Here is a 25,043-nt window from a genome sequence, read left to right on the forward strand (position 1 = left end):
TTATTCTGCCTATGTTACTGAATTCTATATAAATGAGATCATGCAGTGTATATTATTTTTATCTTGCTGCTTTCACTCAAGATTGTGTTTGTGAGATTAATTTGTTTTTGTCAGTAGCTATAGACTGTTTATTTTCGTTGGTGTCGTATATTTCATTTGCATATACCCACAATTAGCGCATCCACTCTATTGTTGGTGGACATTTGGATTACTTCTAACTTCTAGCTACTACAAACCAAACTACTACAAACATTCTTGTGCATATTTCCTGGCATGCCCATTTCTCTGACTGACTTGTAAGGGAAATTGCTGTACCATAGGATATGCATAACATCAGTTATTTACTAGCAGATGCCCCACTCTTTTCCAAAGTGGTGCCAGTTTTCACTCCCACCAACACTGGATGAGAGCTCTTGTTATTCCACATACTCCCAAACTCTTGATTTTGGCAAATTTTCAAAATCTGGCTGGTCTGGTACCATTGTGGTTTTAATTTGCATCTCTCTGATAACCTGTGCAATTGAGCACTATTTTATGTGACTATTGGCTGTGTAGATTACTTATTTGTGAAGTGCCTGAAAATTGTTTGACCATTTGTCTAAAGGATTACCTTTGTTTTTCTTCTAGATTTGGAATACTTTTCTATGTATTCTAAATACTGGCCTTTGTTATATTTTTGTAAATAAATCTCTTGTGTCACAATTTGGCTTTTTTCACTGTCTTTGTGCTGTCTTTTGATAAACTAGAATTCTTAATTTTAGTGTTAGTGTAGGTAGAAGAGCAGAGCAGAGGACAGACATAGACTTCTCCATACTTGGACATAATAAATGCAGATCAGCAGGGAAAAGTTCGGATTTTAGATAAATGATGTTGGGACAATTAAGTGTTCATGTGGGAAAATACTATATAAAATTCAATTCCAGGTGGCTTGAAAACAAATATGAAAGCCAAAATCATAAAACTTATAAAATATAATAGAGAAGTTACAGAGGAATTACTGAAGTAGTACAGAATCTTTTCACCAGTATCAAAGTTACTATTTTGGCATATTTTCTTTAATCATTCCTTCTTTTATAATTAGGTACATACATATACACATACAGATGTAATGCATTTTTTTCCCCAAATCATTTGTTAATTGGAGGCATCATGTTCTTTTTTTCTTTAAGATTTTATTTACTTGAGGGAGAGAGAAAGAAAATGGAGGGAGAGGGAGAAGCAGACTCTCTTTTGAGCAGAGAGCCTGATGTGGGGCTTGATCCCAGGATCTTGAGATCATGACCTGAGCTGAAGGCAGATGCTTAACCTACTGAACTACCCAGGCGCCCCAGCATCATGTTCTTTTATCCATAAATACTTCAGGGTATATTGACTGAGAACAAAGGTACTTTCTTGCTTAACTATACTACAGTGATCAATTTTGTGAAATTTAATTTTGTTACAATTCTGATACCTAATGTAAAACTCATTTTAAATTTTATCATTTGTCTTAATAATGTCCTTTGTGACTTTTCCCCTTTTCCAGGATCAAATTCAGGATCACACATTGCATTCAGTTGTCATAACCCATTAAATTCTTTAAACTTATTCAGTCTGAATAGTTCTATTTTCTTTGTCTTTCTTGAAGAGTATTGGCCAGTAGTTTTGTAGACCATTGTTCAGTTTGGATTTCTGTGATGTGTATTATGTTCCTTGTGGTTCAATGCAGCTGAACAATATTAGTGGAAATACTATATTTCTTTTTCAATCAGTTTTGATAAATTATGTTTTTGAAGGAGTCCTAAACTTACTAATTTATTGGCACCAAATAATTATAATATCCTTCACTTATATTTTTAACATCTGTAGTATCTGTAGCATTTTCCCATTTTGTTCCTGATATAAGTTATTTGTGTCTTCATTCTTTTTTTCTTGATTGGTCCCACCAGAAGTTTGTCATTTTATTAGTTTTTTCAAAGAACTAACCTGATGTTAATTCTCTCTTGTGCATTTTGTTTTATTAGGTTTGCTTTTGACTTTAGTATTTCCTCTCACTTTCTAAAGGTTTATTTTACTCTCTTTTTAAAACTTCTATAAGTAGATGGTTAGCTTATTAATTGTAGTATTTCCTCTTTTCTGTTACACACATTTAAGTTTATAGGCTCCCCCCTAAGTACTGCTTTAGCTACATTCCACAAGTTTTGATATGTTGTACTTTTTATCATTTGATTCTCAATATTTTCTAATTTTTGTGAGCAATTTATTCTTTGATTTAGGGTTATTTAGTTTTTTTTCATTAATATATAAAATGGCTTATTAAAATAATAGATGCATCTCCTCCATTTTCTGTATATAAACAGAAACAATATGTAGGTCAATGACAGGACTCCATAGGAACTACTTTATATACACTAGCCCCAAATGGGAAATCTCACAACATACCAATAATAATTTATTTGGGAAATCTTTGATTTAAAGCAATAAAGGTAAATAAAACTATTATGAAGTCGGGACGCCTGGGTGGCTCAGTTGGTTAAGCAGCTGCCTTCGGCTCAGGTCATGATCCCAGCATCCTGGGATCGAGTCCTGCATCGGGCCCCTTGCTCGGCAGGGAGCCTGCTTTTCCGTCTGCCTCTACCTGCCATTCTGTCTGCCTGTGCTTGCTCTCGCCCTCTCTCTCTCTGATTAAAAAAAAAAAAAAAAACTATTATGTAGTATACACTAGATACGTTTTCCTATATTAGGAGTTGTCATTTTTCCCTTCCTTAGAAATCCAAGAAATTGAGTGCCTTCCCACAGTCAGTCTTCTTCTGAAATAAAGGACCAGTGATATTTCTTGTCTAAAAGTTACCACATGTTTGTATCTTGATACGTGTTGTATCAAGTAACTCTGACATCCTGAATTAGAGGTTAACACTTAGCCCAGAGGTAATCATCTACAGTATGGACATGAGGAGGACTAGTAATTTTTCAAAGGAGCGGCTGCATAATCGGCTGATTTTGGGTGGTTTCTATTAGAAGAATGGTAATTGGAGTATTCACATTATTTCTTTTGGATGACTTAAGCATGGAACACAAAAGAAAGAGACTCAGTTACTAAACAATGGCAGAAACCAAGAGAGAAAGAAGGTCATAGGCAAAAGCCATGAGACAGTAGAAACCATGAATAAACCAACTACTATAAGGCAGGGATGAAAGTAAAAAGGGTTAAAAGCAAAGCAGAGAGAGTGTCAGAGATAGAGAACATGAGAAGAGAGGAATGACCAGAAAAGGGAACAACAAATGCTTGCTTCTGAAACAACAGTTACTAGAGTGATATTAGGATATTAGTGTAGTTATTATTTACTAAATGGCAATGAACAGCATTCCAGTTTCGTAAGAACTGGCTATTTGTCTACAGAGTCAGCTCCCTGGGTGTCCTTACTTTATATCCTTATAAAAATCCCACACATGCTGAGGTAATCTGACTATATCTTTGTCTCTTGCTAATAACTAAAGTGCTCTTTATTTCCAGGGATGTGTTTCTTTGTTTCTAAATATATTAATTTTCTAGTTGTCTTTTTATGGTTGATTTCTGGTTTATCTTCATTGCACTTAGGAAACAGTCTGTGATTTCAGTACTTTAATATTCTTTGACTTGTTTTACCTATATTAGGAATGTATATTCATCATGTTGCTGGGTTAAGTGTTCCAAATATGCCTGCTAGGTTACGTTTATAAATCATTCTGTTCAAACTTTTCATATTTTGAATTTACAGCTGCTAGTGCTATCAACTATTGAGAAAAATGTGGTAAAATCTCCCGTTTTGGCTATAAGTTTGTTCTTATTTGTTGTTACCAGGTAGTAAGGGACAGAGATGGGATTCAAACCCAAGCACTATGACTCCATAGCCTGCATTCTTTACCACTTGATTTGCTGCCTATCAAAACAGAGAAGAGAATGATAGCAAGGATCAGAAGCAACTTTGTAGCATAATGTTTTAGGGGGTTGTCTGAGGTAGAATAAGAACCAGAAGGTAAAACCTCAGTAGAGAGAAGCTGATAAATACAATGTTGAAAAAAGGGGGCAAAGAAGGAAGGCCAAGACAAAAATTGGGTTTATAGGAAATTCAGATGCCAAAGATAAATTGAAAATTGTCCAAGAAACTTCCTTTTTTTGCCCCATTCTAGATTAACAAAATAGGGCCCACTTAACTCCTAAAAGAAATAAGGAAGGGTAATTAAGACACAGCAAAAAAGTGCCCTGTTGTTACTTAACCAAGTATAATAAACCTTGCCCTATCATGCCCTGCCCTGCCATATATATCACAAAAACTGTGGAAATGGTGGTATATTATGTCCTTTATTTCCCATTTATGCAGTTAACAGGAACTTTGTTCATAAAGTGTATCGGTATTCTGAGAATACACTGCTTATGCCTACAGCAACCAAAATAGTCCAAAGGTCATTCATTATTTGTATTGAGACGGAGTTGGCTATAATAAAGTCTGTAGGCTGTCTAATGTAGTCAGAAGCAGCACAATTTATCTAAGTCTCAGAAGTGAACATATGATATGGAATCTCTTACTGCGCTGAAAGCAAATAGGCAAAAAGTTGGACTAAAAAGAGGAAATGTAAGTCTCTACTTATAAAGAACAATGTAATTAATTATTTTGACATTTGTTCTACCATGTTATTTGATATCAAGATTCAGAAAGTGAGATTTTCTGATTCTTAGAGAATTAAGTCATCCAGACTTACAGAATTCTGTAGTCATGTGGCATATATGTTCACATTAAAACATAGAGACTATTAATAAGTGAATGGTTCCCAGTACCCCGTATTACATAAAAAGATAAAAGGCAGTGATGGCACTATAAAATGTCCCTTGTTTTTATCTCACTCACAATAACAAAAATTTAGCATATATCCATGAACAAAAGTGACCGTGAGAGCTGTGGGATCCAATACTATATACCAAGGCCTCCCACCCACCTGTGGACTGGATAATAAGCAGACAGGTTTCAGTCTTGACTGGACCCTGTAGTAGCATGTTTTCCAGCTCTTGCTCGTCTTGGCTACAGTCTGGGACCTTCTGGGGAGCACTGACTTAGGCAATTACACAGGGTTGTGAGGAAGCCTTTGTGCAAGTTCAGCTTTCCAGAGAAGTTCCATCATTCACTGAAGCAAAAAAAAATACAAGTTTGGTTGCATTCGAGTTCTAGCAAAAGGAATAGCTCGTCTTTACATACATCACTTTTCACCCAAGATAGCACAGCTTTGATCTACGAGAATCCTTCTTGGCCTGTGGTTTTTCCTGCAGAGAAAAGGGAGAACAGATGAGTGAGTATCCAGCTTGTCTAGCTGTTCAGGCTATTACCAAAGAGACTCATCTTTCCTTTTCACCCCATCTAGATCACTAAATCAGGAGCTCCATGGTTGGGGCACAGGGTGGAAATAGACAGGAAGGTGGCAGATGGGACTCTCAGAAGGCATTAAAGGGACTCATCGTACTCACCACATCAGAGACTCCATTGAAAGTCTGCCTATGAACTTCACCTGTGAATCCCTCCAACTGGCCATGAGAACCTCCACCATCCCACATGCCCTCATCCACACTCTTCCTTCTAATCTGCAGATGGCTCCCTGTGTGCACGGCTGAAGACATTAGTGAGAGCAAGCTTTAGCAGATCTGTAGCTGCAGGCCAGGAAGACCACAAAGGAGCTGTAGCACCACATTTGGGAAATAAAGGTGGGGGTCAGCACTCAGCCAGGTGTGTGGCAGGAAGGGGAGAAGGAGTATAATACTAAAGTCTACCACAAGAGGGAGCAAGAAATGTGAAGCAAATATATCCATAGAAGGTCTGAGAAAGCCTCAGAAATTCTGGCTGGACTGAAGAGAGGTATTTCTGCCCTGAAGACAGTAAATACTGGAGGAGGTGGCTGCTACTCCAGATGTTCAGATAGCAATGCAAAACTGCAAAGAGCACAAGGGGCGCTGGTCCCTCGGTCAGTTAACATCTAATTCTTGATTTCAGATGTGTATTGTGACACTGAACACCACATCGGACTCCACACTGGTCATGGAGACTGCTTAAGATTCTTTCTCTCCCTCTGCCCACCCCCCAAAAAAGAAAAACCCAACTCCAAAGGACATGAAACACTGACATCACCAAAGGATCACAATCCTCCAGTAACTAAACCCAAAAACATGGAAATCTGTGATTTACCTAATAAAGAATTCAACATAACTATTTTAAGGAAACTCAGTGAGCTACAAGAAAACACAGAAAGGCAATTCAACAAAATCAAGAAAGCAATACACAAAATGAGAAGATTAACAAAGAGAAATCATAAAGAACCAAAAACAAATTCCGGAGCTGAAGAATTCACTTTATAAAATGACAGATGCAACAGATAGCACAGTCACAGCAGAATGGACCAAACAGAAAAAAAGAATCTATGATAAAAGATAGGAACATAAAATTCCAATCAGAGGAGAGCAAAGAAAAAAGAAAGAAAAAGAGTGAGGAAAGCATGCCTGATCTATGAGAAACCATCAAAAGAAATAATTTTTAATAATTGGAGTTCCAGAAGCAAAAGAGAGGGAGAAGAGGCAAAAAAGCCTATTTAAAGAAATAATTACTGAGAGTTTCCCAAACATGGGAAGACATTTGGATATCCAAGTACATAAAGTTTATAGGTCACCAAACCACCTAAAGAGATCTTCTCCAAAATACAGTATAATAAAACTGTCAAAAATCAAAGACAAAAAAAATCTTGAAAGTTCCAAGAAAAAGAAGATTGTAACCTACAATCAGTGAGGTTGTTAGCAAAAACCTTATAGAGCAGAAGAGAGTGCGATGATAGATTCAGAATGCTTAAAAAATATCTGCCAATCAAAATACTCTTTCTGGCAAAGTTCTCTCTCATAAATGAAGTAGTAATAAGGATAATCCTAGACAAAAGCTGAAGTAATTCATCATTATTAGACCTGCCTTACAAGAAATTCAGAAAAGAATTTGCAAACTTGGGGCACCTGGGTTGCTCAGTCAGTTAAGCGTCTGCCATTGGCTCAGGTCATAATCCCAGGGCCCTGGGATCAAGTCCTGAATCGGGTTCCCTGCTCAGCAGAAAGCCTATTTCTTCCTCACCTCTCCCTCTGCCTGCCACTCTGCCTACTTTTGCTCGCTCTATCACTCTGTCAAATAAATAAAATACTAAAAAGAATTTGCAAAGTTAAATGATAGGGTACTAGTTACAACATAAAAATCATGAAAATATATAACATGCCAGTAAAGTAAGTGTATAATCAAATTCACAATACTCTAGTATGGTAATATGGTATGTTAATCCCTTAATCCTAATGTAAAGGTTAAAAGACAAGCATATTAAAAATAACTACAGCTACAATAATTTGTTAATGAATACACATTATTAAAACTGGTACATTATGACATCAGAAACAAAAGGAAGAATAAAAGGATAGAGTTTTTTAATGAGATTGAAATTAAATTATCAGTGTAAAATAAACTATTACATCTATATTAATCTACAAGATGTTTTATGTAAGCCTTATGATAACCACAAAGCAGAAAACTACAGTAGATCAAAAAAGATAGAGAAGAGATGCAAAGCATAGCACTGTTGAAAATCATCAGTTCACAAAGGAAGACAGCAAGAGAGGAAGAAGAGAACTATAAAACAGCCAGAAAGTAACTAATAAGATGGCTTTAGTAAATCCTTACATATCAGCATTCACTGTAAATGTAAATGGATTGAATTCTCTAGAAGTCAGAGAATGTCTGAATGGATATAAATAAATAAATAAATAAAATAAAACCAACTATATGCTGCCTACAAGAGACTCACTTCAGCTTTGAGGACCTACGTGGGAACAAAGTGAAATGATGGGAAAAGATTCGATGTAAACAGAAACCTCAGAAGAGTAAAGATAGCTACACTTTCTTGTTGCTGTTTTTTGTTTTTTTGTTAAGGAAAGCTATACCTAAATCACACCAAATAGACTTTAAGCCAAAAGTAACAGGAAACAAGGCCATTATATAATGACAAAGGGGTGAGTTCATGAAGAAGATCTAACCATTTAAAGTATATATGGACCCAGCATCGGAGCACCTATATATACTAAGTAAATACTAACAGATCTGAAGGGAGAAATAGAAAGCAATACAGCTATAGTAGGAGACCTCAGTACCTCACTTTCAATAATGGATAGATCATCCAGGTAGAAAATCAATGAGGAAACATTGGATTGGACTTGAACCATAATCAGACCAAATGGATCTAACAAACGTATGTAAGATACCTCAACAACAACAGAACACATGTTTTTCTCAGGTGTACACAGAACATTCTTCAGGATAGATCATATGATAGGTCAAAAAAGTAAGTCTTAGCAAATTTAAAAAGATTGAAATCATACCAAGTATCTTTCTCAACCATAATAGTATAAAACTAGACATCAATTACAAAAGGAAATCTGAGAAAATCACAAATATGTGGAAGTTAAACAATACTCCTGAATAACCAGTGGGTCAAAATCTCAAATAACTAACTTAATTTTTCACATCAAGGAACTAGAAAAGGAACAAACTAAACCCAAAGTTAACAGAAAGAAGAAAATAACAAATATTAGATGAATAAGTATTAAAATAAGAAAAATAATAGGAAAAATCAACAAAACAAAAGAACTGGTTTTATTGACAGAATAAAATCAACACCTTTAGCTAGACTGAGAAAAAAAAAGATGCAAATAATTAAAATATGAAATGAAAGAGGAGACAGTACAACTTAAAACCACACAAATACAAAGGATCATGAGAGACTAACATGAAAAATTATAAATCAATAAATTGGATAACCTAGAAGAAATGGATAAATTCCTAGAAACATAAACCTACCAAAACTAAATCATGAAGAAATAGAAACATCTGAACAAATAATGAGTAAAGAGATTAAATCAATAACCAATAATTATTCAGCAAAGAGAAGTATAGGAAAAGGTGGCTTTACTGGTGAATTCTACCAAATATGTAAATGAATTAAAGCTAATCTTTCTCACCAAAAAATCAAAAAGGAACACTTCCAAACTCATTTTACAATGCCAGCATTATTCTGATAACAAAGCCAGATAAAGAGAATACAAGAGAAATAAACTACAGTCCAATATCCCTGATGAATATAGAAAATTAAACATGCAAAAATTCTTTTTTAAATAAAATCTTATTTATTCATTATATAAAGAGAAAGAGAAACAGAGCACAAGCAGGGGGTAAGGCAGAGGGAGCAGCAGACTCCCCACTGAGCTGGGAGCCCAATGTGGGACTCGATCCCAGGACCTGGAGATCAAGACCTGAGCCAAAGGCAGATGCTTAACCATCTGAGCCACCCAGGTGCCCCAACATGCACAAATTCTTAACAAAATATTAGCAAACTAAATTTAATAGTGGATTAAAAGGATCATACACCATAATCACATGGGACTTATCCCTGGGATCAGGATGGCTTGATATACTCAAATCAATAAAAGTGATACACCACATTAATAGAATGAAAGGCTAAAATCATATCATCACATTAATGCAGAAAAAGCATTTGACAAAATACAATATCCTTTCATGATAAAAACTCTCAACACATTGGGTATAGAAGGAATATACCCCAATATAATAATAACATGACAACCCACAGCTAGCGTCATACTGAATGGTGAAAAGTTGAAAGGTTTTGCTTTAATATCACAAATAGGACAAGGGTTCCCATTCTTATCATTTGTATTCAACAAAGTACTAGAAGTCCTAAACAGAGCAATGAGACAATAAAAGGCATCCAAATCAGAAAGGAAGGTGTAAAATGTCTCTGATTGCAGGTGATATGATCTTACATATTTAAAAAGAAAATGCTTACCACTCCATCAAAAAACTGTTGGAATTAATCAGTTTCAGTGAAGTTGTGGGATGTAATATCCATATATAAAACATAGTTGGGATTCTGTACACTAACAATGAAATACCTAAAAAAAGAAATAAAGAGAACAGTCCCATTCAAAATAGCATCAAAAAAAAAAAAAAAAAAAACTACTTGGGACTAAATTTAAGCAAGGAGCTATAAGAGCTTTTACTGAAAATGACAAGACTTTGATGAAAGAAACCAAAGACACAAACACATGGAAAGATAGCCCATGTTCATTGATCAGAAGAATTAATATTGTTAAATATCCATACTATCTAAAGCCATCTATAGTTTCAGTTCAATCCCTATTGAAATTCCAATAGTATTTTTCACAGAAATATAAGAAACACAGTTCTCAAATTTATATGGAACCACAAAGGATCCCAAATAACCGAAGCAATACTGTGAAAGAAGAGCAAAGCTGAAGGCATCGTATTTCCTGTTTTCAAACTACACAACAAAGCCATAGTAATGAAAACTATGGTACTGGCATAAAAATAGACAATGGAAACAAAAGTCCAGAAATAAACCCTTGCATATATGGCCAACTAACATTTGACAAGAGAGCAAAGAATACTCAATGGAGAAAGGGTGGTCTCTTCAATAAGTGGTATTGGGAAAACGAGATAACTACATGCAAAAGAATGAAATTGGACCCCTATCTTAAACTGCTCACAAAAATTAGCTCAAGATGAATTAACAACTTAATAACATAAGACCTGAAATCATAAAACCCCTAGAGGAAAACATAGGGGAAAAGCTCTCTGGTGACATTAGTTTTGGTAATGTTATTTTGGATTTGACACCAAAAGCAGAGGCAAACATAAACAAGTGGAACTACATCAAATTAAAAAGCTTCTGCAAAGCAAAGGAGACCATCACCAATATGAAATGGCAACCTAATGGATGGGAGAAAATACTGCCAAGTCATATATCTGATAAAGGGTTAATATTTAAAATATATAAAGAATTCATGCAACTCAGTAGAAAAAAATCTGATTAAAAAATGTATAGAAGAGCTAAATATCTTTATGCAGACACATAAAAAAAACCAGTAGATATATGAAAAGATGCACAATGTCAGTAATCATCCAGAAAGTGCAAATCAAAATCAAAATTAGTTATCACCTCAAACTTGTTAGAATGAGTGTTACTAAAAAGTCAAGAGATAACAAGTGTTGGCAAGGATGTGGAAAAAACAGAATCCGTGTGCACTTTTGGTATGCATGTAAATTGGTGCAGCCAGTATGGCAAACAGTATGGAAGTTTCTTAAAATAGGACTACCCTTTGATCTAGCGGTATCACTTCCAGGAAAAGAAAATGGGATCTCAAAGAGATATCTGTGCTCCCATGTTTATTGCAGCATTATTCCCAATAGCCAAGAAATGGAAATAACCTAAGTGTCCATCAATGAATGACTGGATAAAGAAGATCTGCTATATACAGGTTTCCCCTGATATCTGAAAGTTTGCTTTAATGCCGCTATGCTTTTATGAAAGACCTACATTGGTTACCTGCTTTCACTGACCAAAAGAAATAACAAAAAGTTTTGGTTTTATAAAATGATCATTGCTGTTTCGCTTTATGCCATTTCAGCTTAAGAAAGGTTTCATTAGGATTTCTTTGTTATTGGATATTGAGGGAAACCAGTATATACAATGGAATATTATTCAGCTATTAGAAAGGACATCCTGCCATTTGCAACAACACAGATGGACCTTGGGGGCATTATGCTAAGGGAAACAAGTCAGACAGAAACAAATACTGTATGATACCACTTATATATAGATTCTTAAAAAACTGAATTCATGGAAAGAGTGATTAGAATGGTGATTACCAGAGGTGGAAGGAAGGGTGGTGTGAAATTGGGAGCTATCGTTCAAAGGGTACACACTTTCAGTTATAAGATAAATAATTTCTGGGGATCTAATATATAGCGTGGTATTTTAGTTAACAGTACTGTACTCTGTACTTGGAAGTTACTAAGAGAGTAAATCTTAGTGGTTCTCACCACAAGAAAGAAATGGTAATTATGTGACACAGTGGAGGTATTAGCTAATGCTGAGGTGGTAATCATCTTGCAATATGTAAGTCTATCAAATCAACACTGTACACCTCAAACTTACACAGTTTTCTATCAGTTATCTCTTGATATAGCTGGAAAAAAAGAATAAAGTATTTATTATAAGTGAAAGATATCTTTGTCACTTCAAACTGAAATATGGATTATCAAGTGAGATAACTTATAAAAAGCAAAAATAAGTTGAAATTAAAATGAAATTTTTATGTGTCAAGAACTGTAAAGGACCTGAGATCTGTGAAGAACTTAAAAGCAAATAAGATAACCTCCACAGAATGATTAATGCTAGCAGAAGATACGAGATCAGAGACAAAGGACTTTGTTGCAGCAACTCCAGTAACATTAGTGTTATCATTTGCACTTCTTTCTTAAGCCCCGGTTTCCACACCCCAACATAAAGAAAGCCAGGTTCACACTAGTGTATTGCATTGCAGGAGAAAAAACTTTGTGATTAAGGGTCCCAGATACTTTGTAATGGACGTGGACATGCCATCTTTGTTCCAGTGCACGTCTTTATCTACCAAGACTGTAAGCAAACCTACCCTTTGCTTCTAAGGAAGAGGTGTCTCTACCTTCCCAGGCTGTTCTCAATACAGAGATCCTTGAAAAGAATGAGGACAGTCATTGATTCTGCTCACAGGACTTGCAAAAATGTAAGAGACCTTGAAGAATTGTCTTTTGCCAGTGTCTTAAGGAGAACTCATTTTCACTGTCCTCAACAATTTTACTGATCTTTATTTTAGTACTTTTCAAAAATGCCTCTTCTGTTACACTGCTTCCCAGTGTACTGCAGAGATGCCATATTTAATGTATGGTAGCTTGTGCCTAGAATTATAAGTCCAATGTTAAGATGAACATATGCCCTTTTTAGACTTGGAGAGACAGGTTTTGTGCTTTGTGCTTTGTCTTAGCATCACAGACTTGTATTCTGCCCTGAACAAGTCTTGTTAGGGCTGATGGAATAGGACAAAATAGCAGGCATTCTTTCAGGGACAGCTTGAATAAATACTTAGTTCTGTCTTGCCAAATACCTTGGGTTGCCAGATAAAATACAGAGTACCTGATTAAATTTTAATATAGGTAAACAAATAATTTTCAGTATAAATATATCCTATGCAGTGTTTGGGAAATACTTATACTAAAAAAATTATTTGTATTTCAGTGTCCTGTGGGGTAGAATTGCCAGATACAACAAAAATAAAGGACGCCTAGTTACATCTGAATGTTAGGTATGCAGCGAATAATTTTTCTATGTAATTATGTCTCATGCAACCCTATCAAATAGTATTCCAAAGCATCAAAGAAGGATTTACCCTTGTTTTATATATTTTTGGATGAATGAAATAGGCCTTATGGAGGTACAGAAATGGAATGGAAGTCCTTGATTAAGGAGAAAACTAATTTTGTAGTTAAGCTTAGGAAGGTTAGTAATCTTGTGAGAAAACAGAACATGTAAACATATGGCTTTACTCACCATGTACTAATATCTGTAGTCCTAATCTAAAGCAAAGAAATCCAAGTTGATATGGTGTTTTTGCTGTTTGATTACTTAATATTCTATGGTACTGCTCATTTAAACTCTTCCATTTAATGAACCTTTCCTTGGACTGTAAAATGAAAATGTTTTACTTTATAAGGCTTCATAAAATAATATTTCAAACTATATAGTCAGAATTAGAGAAATCTTCATTTTTCATTGATCTCTGTACAGTCCTCTAATTATTTTTTTCTAAATTTAGAGAGCATATCGGGGAGGGGCAGAGAGAGAAAGGGATCAAAAGAATTCTAAGTAGGCACTACACCCAGCACAGAGCCAGACACAGTGCTTGATCTGATCCCGTGACCCCAAGATTATGACCAGAGCTGAAATCAGGAGTCTGGACACTTAACTGACTGAGCCACTCAGGCGCCCCCTAGTTTTGTTTTGTTTTTTACATAAAATTTACATAACATGAATTAACTATTTCACATGTACAATTTACTACATCCACAGTGTTGTGCAACCATCACCTCTGCCTAGTTCCAGTCCAGTTTTATCACCCCAAAAGGAAACCCCACACCCATTGAAGAGTCACTCCCCATTTCCTCCCCTTCTGCCACCCATTCCCTAGCAAACACTAGTCTGATTTACCGAATCTGGATGTTTCATATAAAGATAATCATACAACACATGACTTTTTGTATTTGGTTTCTTTCACATCATTCATCCATGTTGTAGCATGTATCAGTCTTTCATTCCTTGTTAGGTTTGAATGCCAACTGAAATGGATGGCCATTGGGTTCTTTCCACCCTTTGACTATTATGATGAGTGCTTCTGTGAACATTACTGGACAAGTACTTGTTTGAATTCTTGTTCTCATTTCTTTGGGTGCATACCTAAGAGTAGAATTTCTGAGTTGTATGGTAATTCTATGTTTAACTTTTTGAGGATCCTCCAGACTGATTTCCATAAGCACTTACACCATTTTATATTCCTACTGGGAGTGTTCAATGGTTCCAATTTCTTCACATCCTCACAAATATTTACTTTCTATTATTTTGTTATTATTACGGCCAACCTACTGGGTTGCAAAGTGGTGTTTAGTTGTGGTTTTGACTAGCATTTCACTATGACTAATGATGTTGAGCATCTTTTTGTGTGCTTGTTGGCCATTTTTAAACTTCTTTTCAAAATGTGTATTCAAAGAAGTGTATTCAAACTCCTTTACCCATTTTTTAATTGGTTGTCTTTTTGTTATTCGGTTGCAGGAGTTCTTTATATATTCTGGAAATTAGACTTATCAGATATATTATTTTCAAATATTTTCTTCTTTTTTTTTTAGATTTTATTTATTTATTTACTTAAGAGAGGGAACGAACAGAGGGAGGGGCAGGGGAAGAAGGAGAAGCAGACTCCCACTGAGCAGGGAGCCTCATGCCAGGCTCCGTCCCAGAACCCTGGGATCATGACCTGAGCTAAAGTCAGTGGCTCCCCCACCCCATCAGATATATTATTTGCAAATATCTTCTTCTGTTTAGTAGGTTACCTTTTTGTTTTATTGATGGTTTCCTTTACTGTGCAAAAGTTTTTTAGTTTGATGTAGTCCCAAAAGTTTAATTTTGCTTTTGTTTCCCTTGCCAAGGAGACATACCCATAAATATGTTGCTAAAGCCAATGTCCAAGAGAGTATTACCTATATTTTCTTCTAGGAGTTTCATACTCAGTTCTCACAGTTAGGACTTTATTTTATCTTTGTATCTGTTGTAAGCAAACAGCCCAGTTTTATCTTTCTGAATGTAGCTGTCCAGGTGTATATTCTTGGCTATATAGGCATGGGTTTATTTTTGAGGTCTCTATCCTCTCTTGTTGATCTGTGTGTCTGTTTTTATACCAGTGCTATATAGTTAATATAACTTTGAAGTGTATCTTGAAATCTGGAGTTGTGATGTCTGTAACTTTTTTCTTTCTCAAGGTTGCTTTGGCTATTCAGGATCTGTTATGGTTCCATACGAATTTTAGGGTTATTTGTTTAAATTCTATGGGAAAAAACTATTGGTATTTTGATAGGGATTGCATTGAATCTGTACATTGCCTTTGGTAGTATGGACATTTTAATAATATTAATTCTTCTCAGCCATGAGCATGGGATAGTTTTCCATTTGTGTCATCCTCATTTTCTTTCATCAGTGTCCTAGAGTTTTCAGAATACAGGTCTCTCACCTCTGGGTTAAATTTATTCCTAGCTATTTTATTCTTCTTGGTGCAATTTTACACTCTAACCTTACACCTAAAGGTCTAGTAAAGGAAGTCCAAAGATAATAGAGGAGAGATGTAATAATTAGAATGAAAATAAATGAAGTTGAAATTAAAAGGCAATTGAAAAAAATCAATGAAATCTAGAGCTGGTTCTTTGAAAAAATAGACAAAATTGATAAACCTTTAGCCAGACTCAAAAAAAAAAAAAAAAAAGAGAAGATTCAAGGAAATAAAATCAGAAGTAAAAGAGGAGAAATAACAACTGATGCCACAGAAATACAAGGGTAATAACAAAGCTATGAAAAGTTATATACCAACAAATTGGACAACCTAGAAGAAATGGGTAAATTCTTATAAACTTAAACAGTCTTCCAAATCTGAATCAGGAAGAAATAGAAAATTTGAACAGGTCCACTGCTAGAAACAACATTGAATCAGTAATCAAAAAATTACCAACAAACCAAAGTCTAGGACCAGACCTTCCCAGGTGAATTCTACCAAGCATCTAAAGCAGAATTACTGCCCATTCTCAGATGATTCCAGAAAATAAAAGAGCTTCCAGACTCATTCTATGAGGCCAGAATTACCCTGATACTGAAATCAAACAAAAACACTACAAAAAAGAAAACTACACCTGAAGAACACAAGTGTAAAAATCTTCAACAAAATATTAGCAAACCAGATTTAACAATGCATTAACAGTATCACTCACTGCTATCCCTGGGATTTACTGCAGAGATCAGGGATGGTTCAATATTCATAAATCAATCAGTGTGATACATCACAAGACAGGATGTAGAAATACATACCATATAATCTTAAAAGATGCAGAACAAAGGGGGAAATTGGAGGTTGAAGATCAGTTGACTAATGAATTGAATCTATTTCTTGGCCTTCTTTTCTCTTTCATTGATTTCTTATATATCTTTCCATTAATATCCCCCTAACTTGATTGTGTTATTGTAGTAAGTCTTTCATCAGTCAGGTAATTAGTTGTACATTCTCCAATTTTTTTTTTCTTTTTGAGATTGTTTTGTCTCCTCCAGATCCCTTGTATTTCTGTGTAAATTTAAAATCCACTGGTAAGTTTTTATTTTAAAAAGTCTTCTTTGGATTTTAGTTTACATTGCATGATTGCATAATCTATAGATCAATGTAGAGAGAATTTTCTCTTTCATCATATGTTGTGGACATGTTATAGTTCCCTATTTAGGTGATATCTTCTGTGATGTCTCTTGGAAGTGTTTTGTAGTTTTCAGTGTCTTAAATTTATTCATAAGTTTCTTATATTATCTGATGCTATTATAAATGATCTTTTTATTTCATTTTCCAAACAGTTGTTGCTAGGATATAGAAGTGCAATTGATTTTTGCATATTAACTGTATACCTCTATGACCTTGCAAAATTTATTAGGTGTCGTATTCCACAGATCTAAATTAAATTAGGTCAGGTTTATTAATGGGTTGTTCAGCCAATATTCTGTATTGTTGTTTCCCCTCCCCTCTGTTTTAGTACTTAAAAATAGACCATTATCTTCTGGCCTCCATAGTATCTGATGACAAGTCAGTTGTCATTTATGTTATTTTTCCCCTGCAGTTATTGTAATGATTTTTTCTTTATCTTTGGTTTTCAAAGATACTGTGTTTTGACTCTGTTTGTGTCTGTTTGACTCTTATGTGTTTTGTTGCAGTTTTCTTTGAATTTTGACTCTGATGTGTTTTGTTGTAGTTTTCTTTGAATTTATTCTTGCTTGGGATTCATTGAGATTCTTGGATCTGCATGTTTATTTTTTCTTCCTAATTTTTACAAAAATGTTTAGCCATCATATCTTCAGATATTATTTTTTTCTGCCCCAGTCTTCTCCACTCCTCTCCTTCTGGTACTCTAATTTCACTTGTATTATATGATTTCAAATTCTTTTGTTTTTTTAATCTGTGCTTTTCAGATTGAATATTTTCATGATTCTAGTTTTGAATTCAGTCTTTTCTGTAGTGTCTAATCAGCTCTTAATCTCACCTAGTAAATTTTTCATTTCAAATATATTTTTACTTCTAAATTTTTTTTTAGTAGTTCCATTTTTCTGCTGAGGCTCCGTACCTCTTCATTCATTACAACCTACTTCTTTCACTCATTGGGCAATTATAATCATGACTTAAAACTACTTGCCTGGCCTTCTTGTTTATAATTTGGCATATAAGAGGCTTAGACATAATCACTTCCACCCTAACAACGAGAAAAAAGCTGAACAAACTGGGTATCAGCACATCTTATTAGATCTTTTAAAGAACTGAAGTCACAGGGCAAACTCCTGCCCCTCAAATTGGAGTTAGATAACCAGTTACAGAGAATCATATCTGACCAGAGCAGAGACCAACCCACAAGCAGAAATGGCCCCTGGAGTCAGTACTGGGGTAGAAAAACTTAAATTACATTTGATGAATTTCTGGTGGTTCAGTATGAACAAGCTTTAAGTGTAACTTCAAGGGGGCTCAGTCCTAGAGGAACTTGACACTTTTTGAGTTTTACCTCTGGGAACTGAATCAGGTTCTCGTGGTGAAGATTAGAGAAAATCCCTTCTCCCATGCAGGAGGGTATGGGAGTGAGAGAGGTAGCTGTTTTAAAATACATCCAGAGCATTCTGTCCTTAGAAAGACTTGTCTCAACAGAAACTATCTTTCCAGAGCCCAACTGACCTGGGAATCCAACTCCAGTCTTCTTTAGCCTTCCACATGGGGGAAGGGAAATACGCAACTTACCATTCATTATTAGAGAGTTTCAAATTAGAACAATGAAATAACACTACATACCTATAAGAATGGATGAAAGTTGAAACACTGACAACACCAAATATTAGGGAAGATGTAGAGCAACTGGAGCTCTCATTTGTTGCTGGTAGGAATGCAAAATGGTACAACTAGTTCAAAAGACAATTTGGCAGTTTCATATAAATCTAAACATATTCTTACAGTATAATCCAACTATAATGATCTTTGGCATTTACTCGGATGAGTTGAAAACATGTCTGCACAAAAACCTACACACAGTATTTTTGGCAGCTTTTTCCATAATTGTTAAAATTTGGAAGGAACCATCATGTCCTTCATCAGATGAATGGATTAAAAAAATTGTATATCCATACAGTGGAATATTATTCAGCAATAAAAAGAAATGAACAAACCACAGAAAGTGAAAGAGGAACTTGAAAGTATATTGCTAAGTGAAAGACCCAATCTAAAGGTCTGCCTACTACTATCTGATTCCAACCGTATGACGTTCTGGAAAAGGAAAAACTACGGAGACATTGAAAAGATCAGTGGTTGCCAGAGGTTCAGGGGGATTTAGAGAAGAACAAATAGGTAGAGCATAAGAGATATTTAGGGATAAGAAACTATTCTCGATGGTTTGTGATGATGGACACATACCATTATACATTTGTTAAAGACCATACGGTGTGTACCACCAAGAGTGAATCTTAATAATGTAAACTATGGATTTTAGTTAATAATAACTGTCAATATTGGTTCATCAATGCTCCAAAAAAAATAAGTCTATTAATTATTTTTTAAAAAGGAAGTATATGCCTGCTAATTCTGACATCTGAATTATCTTGGAGTCCATTTCTATAGATTGCTTTTATCTCATTATTGTAAGTTATACTTTCCTGCTTCTTTGCATTTCTAATGCACGTTCTTTGATTCTTGAAACATTTGTTCAATGCATTTTGTCCAGTTTTATAGTTTTCAGGAAGACAAATCCATTACCAATTCCTCTGTTGTGGTAGAAGTTAAAATAGTGGTTTTCAGCCATGATTGTACATTAAAATCATCTGAGGAACTTTAAAAATTACTGGTGCTGAATGAGGCCCAGGTATGGGTAATTCTTTTTTTTCTAAGTTCTCCAAGTAATTAACAGGGTTAGGCTGTTACGTATGCTGTTCCTAGCATTCTTCTAGGAATAGTGGTAATTGAAATATGGTTTGTCTTCACTGGAGTCAGGTTGCATCTGCCAGTGGAAGGAGCGTCTTTTTTATATTTGTACTTTAGAACTGCTAAAGGGTTTAGTGGGACCCTAGAATCTAATTTGCAGCAACTAGTCTAGACCTCAAGTCTAGAGGGTCATGGAATTGTTCTTAGCTTTTATTGAGATTTTAAGATCATAAAATGTTATTTTCAACTGTATCACTGCTTTTTATGCTCTAGAAGAGGGAAAGAGTTTGAAATAGATTGCATAGCCATCATTTCCTACTCAAAGATCTCTTTACAATAATGAGTTATTTACACAAAACATTATGAAGTTTGCATTTTTACAAAGAGGTACTCATCTATGAAATTTCTTGATCTGGTATTCCTTCAGTATAATATGTATGCATTGTTTATATGTGAACCTTAATAGATTAAGCTATATTTTTCTTAATAAAGTAGAACTACTTTCTGAAAACATATTGTTTATTTATAATATTTAATTTGATACTTTTTACTTCCTGTTTTGCAAGGTTTGGGCAGACTTCCAATGTTACTGTAATTATTGATATAAGCACAATGCATTATAGATTTTATATATGTGTGTATATATATAAATATATTAATATATACATATATATAAATATAAATATATAAATATGTATATATATAAAGAGAGAGAACATACCCATTTTTTTCAGGAAATAAGTTTATCCCAAAGTGCATTTTGTTATTATCTGATACGTGCTCCTAAAGGATTAACTCTTCCCTTAAATTATGTTTTACCATCTTAAACTTTCCAATGTGTTTCATGGTCCCCTACCATCTGAAATAGAGTATACCAAACCTAATTTAGCCTTTTCAAAATGACTTATCATTATGCATTTTATTTATGTGATCAAGGGTTTAATACCCTGGTATTCCATGCTATTAAAAATGTCTAAAGGGGCACCTAGGCACAGTTGGTTAAGTGCCTGACTATTGATTTTGGCTCAGGTTGTGATCTTGTGGATTTTGAGATAAGCCCGAGTTGGATTCTGCACTTAGCAGAGAGTCTTCTTCAGATTCTCTCTCCCTCTGCTCCTCCCCCCAGCTCGTGTGCTCTCCAAAATAAGTAAATAAGTCTTTTTTAAAAAGTCTAGATATTAGATCCTCCATTAAAATATTCTAAGTTATATTAATTTTTAATCTATTTGTCTGTTTTTATGGGAATGTTTTAGGTTTATGTTTTTAAGGTTTATCTAGGTTTATATTTTGTTTCAGTAACAAGTTCTCTGCTAATTGCCTAGTGTACTTACATCTACTTATATATATCATGTATATTTTGTAATTCTGCTTTTCCCTTTGTCTCATTTGTTCTTTTAATATGCTGTGTATTGAAAAGTAAATATAGATCATCTTTGTGTATAAAGGGAGCTTTTAAAATACCCTACCAAAAGTACAGTCTAAGAACTTAAAGAATAATTGTTAAATAAACATTTGTGAAGGGACCATTTTCTTCAAGGCACATAGATAATATATCAGATATTTAGATCCTGTACTGAGGATTTGAGTATAACTTGGATAGCCATGTATAAAATATTTTAATAAATGTATTATGAATATATTATAACAACTATGTTAATAATAAATGTTATATATTATAAATACTACAGTAAGTACTATTCTGATTTTATTATATATTTTATCATATTATTATACAAATACTATTTGTAATATATTTTTATAGTATAATAAGTTTGTACTATAATGAATACTATTTAGCAATTTAAGTATTTAATGGTGAACACAGATAAAGGAACATTTAACTCTGTAAAGTGTTGATGAATACCCATTTTGAATGCTCAAGAGGCTTTTTTCAACCTTCTAGCTATTTGCTAAATTTTGAATAGTCAATAATGCCAAATAAGTGAATTTTTAAAAATTGGGAGTAAATATACAAAATTTGTTTTACAAACATATATACCAAAGTAGTAATATCTATATTACTCACCCTAAGTTTGAATTTGTAAATTTAATATTTTTTTAATATATGTCTTTTGCTCCAAATTAAGTGGTGCTGCCATCAGGTGGCAGTCATACCTTAGTTATGGCCACAAAATACATTTAATAGACTTAAACTCATTACACATTGCCATAGCACAAAATTATGGCAGGAGAAAAATTAGACAAAGAATTTTATGTGGGTGCATAGAGGAAAGGAAAGGTTTTCTGTTAACAGGGAGTCTTTATGCAGAAGAGATAAGTGGTTTGAAGCATAAGATTTGGAATTTCTTAAATTTTTATTTGAATCCAATATTAATCACTTGCTAGCTATGTTATTTTGCCAAGTAACTAACCGCTTTGTCCCTGTTTCCTCACTTATTAAATGAAGACATATCCACTTCATAGGGTTTTCCTACAGCTTAAATAACAATGAAAAGAGGGGCACCTGGGTGGCTCAGTGGGTTGGGCGTCTGCCTTTGGTTGGTTCATGATCCCAGGGCCCTGCGATTGAGTCCTGTGTTGGGCTCCTTGCTCAGCAGTGAGCCTGCTTCTCCCTCTCCCACTCCGCTAGCTTGTGCTCTCTCTCTCTCTCTCTGTCAAATAAATAAAATCTTAAAAAAGGAAGGAAGGAAGGAAGGGAATTCAGGGTCCTATTGGAGTCAGAAAATGCTTCTTAAATAAATTAACAATGAAAAGTGCTTATCATAGAGACTGGTAGATAGGATGCTGTCAGGAAATGATAGTTATGAGGCGCCTGGGAGGCTCAGTCGGTTAAGCATCCAAGTCTTGGTGTCAGCTCAGGTCATGATGTCAGGGTCTTGTGATTGAACCCTACATCATGTGAGCTCCACACTCCAGGGATTCTTTCCCTCTCCCTCATCGTCCACCTCTGCCCCCTCCCCTGTGCATGGTCTCTCTCTCAAATGAATAAAATCTTTAAAAACAAAAAAAGAAACGATAGTTATGAATCACAGTAGGTAAGGAGAGAAGGAAAACCTACTGGTTAGTGTTGCAGGCCCATCTACAACTTCAGGAATCCAGAAGGCTACAGGCTTCTGTTCTTCACACATTATAGCCCTCAGGGGGAAATATCTCTCAACGATAGAAAGTACAGACACAAATTGCATCCTTCTCATAGATGCCTCTCACATCATCCTCTCCTTAACTCCCTCACTGACTTGTTCCTCTAAAGACCCAGTCTCATCTGCTTAGGGGAAGCAAGTTTATTTAGTAAGTCAGAAATTTAATTGGCCAAATCTTGATGTCAAATAAAACATATCTCCAGTTTATGTTTAAGACCAAAGAACCTTAATTCGTATTCTCTTTTAGAGAAGAATCTTAGATGCAATATAATCTTGGGATGTATTATGTCTCTCCTCCCTGTACCTTCCAAGCAAAACATCTTTTCCATGCCCTTACTGTTGCCTCATATTGCTCCAGTAACTGACAGCCTTTCCTTGAATAATTAAAAATGAAAGGATCACAATACAAATATGATGAAAGAAATATTCAGCTAGCCAGTACTTACCAAGTACTTGCTTCTGTAACATACCCAGGTAAATGTTTTGGGGGATAACGAAGATCATCAAAACATAGCTCATACTCTAAAGAACATTATACATTAGGAGTGAAGACAATTCACATATATGGTTATTTTAAGGAAAAATATGATGAATGTTATAATGGCAATTATAATAGCTTACATATGTATATACTTACCAGACTACAAACTGCTGTCACAGACATTATCCTGTTTATCCTTCATCATAACCCCAAATGTAGAACAAGTATCAGGTATATTTTGAAAATGAGTCATCTAAGACTCATTTTCAAATTTCAGAGGTGAAATGCCTCAGAGTCACAATACCAGTAGGTTAGTTAGTCAGTTCAGTTGGCATCTACTTGCATACCTGGCACACAGCATGATGTAAGTGCTGGCTGATTCTTACCATTTTTAACCATGTGCTGAGATAGTGTGCTGAGCACTGTTCTTCCTACTGAGGCATAAGGGTTAATGAGACAAACTGAATCCTTGTCTTGAAGAGGATAAATCGTGGATCCATAATGTAAACCTAAATTTCTCACTTTACATTTTATTGTTTCTTTTATTTCATGAAATACTAAAATACAGTACTTCGGCAACATTGAGGATGGAGATTATAGGGGTGGTTATGAGAGGTCTAATGGAGAGAGGTTTCTTTTCCTACCAGCGATTGACCTTTTGATTGTACCATGTTATTCATATTCCCTTTTGGATTTTTTCAGGTACGCAGATTTTCTGAAGCATTCTTCTGTTTTGAACATCCAAGAGAAGCTGCCATTGCATACCAGGAACTTCAGTGAGTAGAGCAGATCCATACTTAAAATGATTTCACCTCCTTTTATGTAAGATACCTATCTCAGAATTTATCACATAGAATATATGTGATTTATAATAGAAGAAATTAGAATTTAAAGTTCAGAAATTCCCTATTTCAACAGTTGGGTTTAATTTTATGAACTAAAATTAATTCCTAATAAATTAATTTATTTATATCCTATAAAGAAGCATATTTTCCTATTGTCCACACCCCCTATATCAGACTTCCTAGAACCTTGGCGGTCCCATACATCTCTGGTTCCAGCCTTGTATCTTTATTTTCACAGGTCAGAATCTCTTACATTCATCATTATATGTTACAGATTTTCACCAGTGATCTGACTGACACTGCCTTTTGTTATGTAAATGATTTATAGTAAAATACCCAGAATAGATGCCTTCCTACTCAGTATGTTTAGATCTGGTTTTCTTTGGCTTTAAAGAATGTTTTGAGAATGTTATGCTGAGCAAAAGAAGTCAGACATAAAGAGTAAATATATGATTCTATTTGTATGAAGTTCTGGCACAGGCAAAAACTGTGGTGAATGAAAAAAAGAGCAGTGGTTGTCTTTGACTCGGGATGGGACTTTGACTAGAAAGACATGAGAGAACTCTGAGTAGATGGAAATATTCTGTATCATGTATCCATTTGTCAGACTCATAGAGCGAAAATTCATAGATTTCAAAGAATGTGAATTTCACCTCAAGAAACTGGAAATAATAATAGAGTATGGGGCATGGACAGGTGTAGATAAAGCAAGAAAAGCAAAATATTAATTGTTGAAGCTGAGTGATGGGATTTATTACACTATTCTTCTAATTCGTTTGAAATTTTCCATAAGAAAAGCTTTTTTTTTTTTCTTTTCTTTTTCAAAGTATTATGCATTAGGGGTACCTGGGTGGCTCAGTCTTTAAGCATCTGCATTCGGCTCACGTCATAATCCCAGGGACTGAGCCCTGCATTGGGCTCCCCACTTGGTGGGAAGCCTG

The 25,043-nt window shown here is 34.8% G+C and overlaps 1 protein-coding gene across 13 annotated transcripts in view; it reads left to right on the top strand.

Annotated features, from left to right (window-relative positions):
• The window catches only part of FAM135A (family with sequence similarity 135 member A), a 131,031-nt gene that overhangs the window by 73,091 nt on the left and 32,897 nt on the right, over positions 1 to 25,043 (top strand). For all 13 annotated transcript variants that reach the window (XM_059178380.1, XM_059178376.1, XM_059178383.1 and 10 more), the window contains one exon: positions 23,960 to 24,033. In XM_059178380.1, the coding sequence (XP_059034363.1) occupies positions 23,960 to 24,033 (74 nt within the window). The remainder of the gene's footprint in view (positions 1 to 23,959; positions 24,034 to 25,043) is intronic.

Source organism: Mustela lutreola, chromosome 6 (assembly GCF_030435805.1).
Source record: "Mustela lutreola isolate mMusLut2 chromosome 6, mMusLut2.pri, whole genome shotgun sequence".
In the NCBI taxonomy this organism is placed as follows: Eukaryota; Metazoa; Chordata; class Mammalia; order Carnivora; family Mustelidae; genus Mustela; species Mustela lutreola.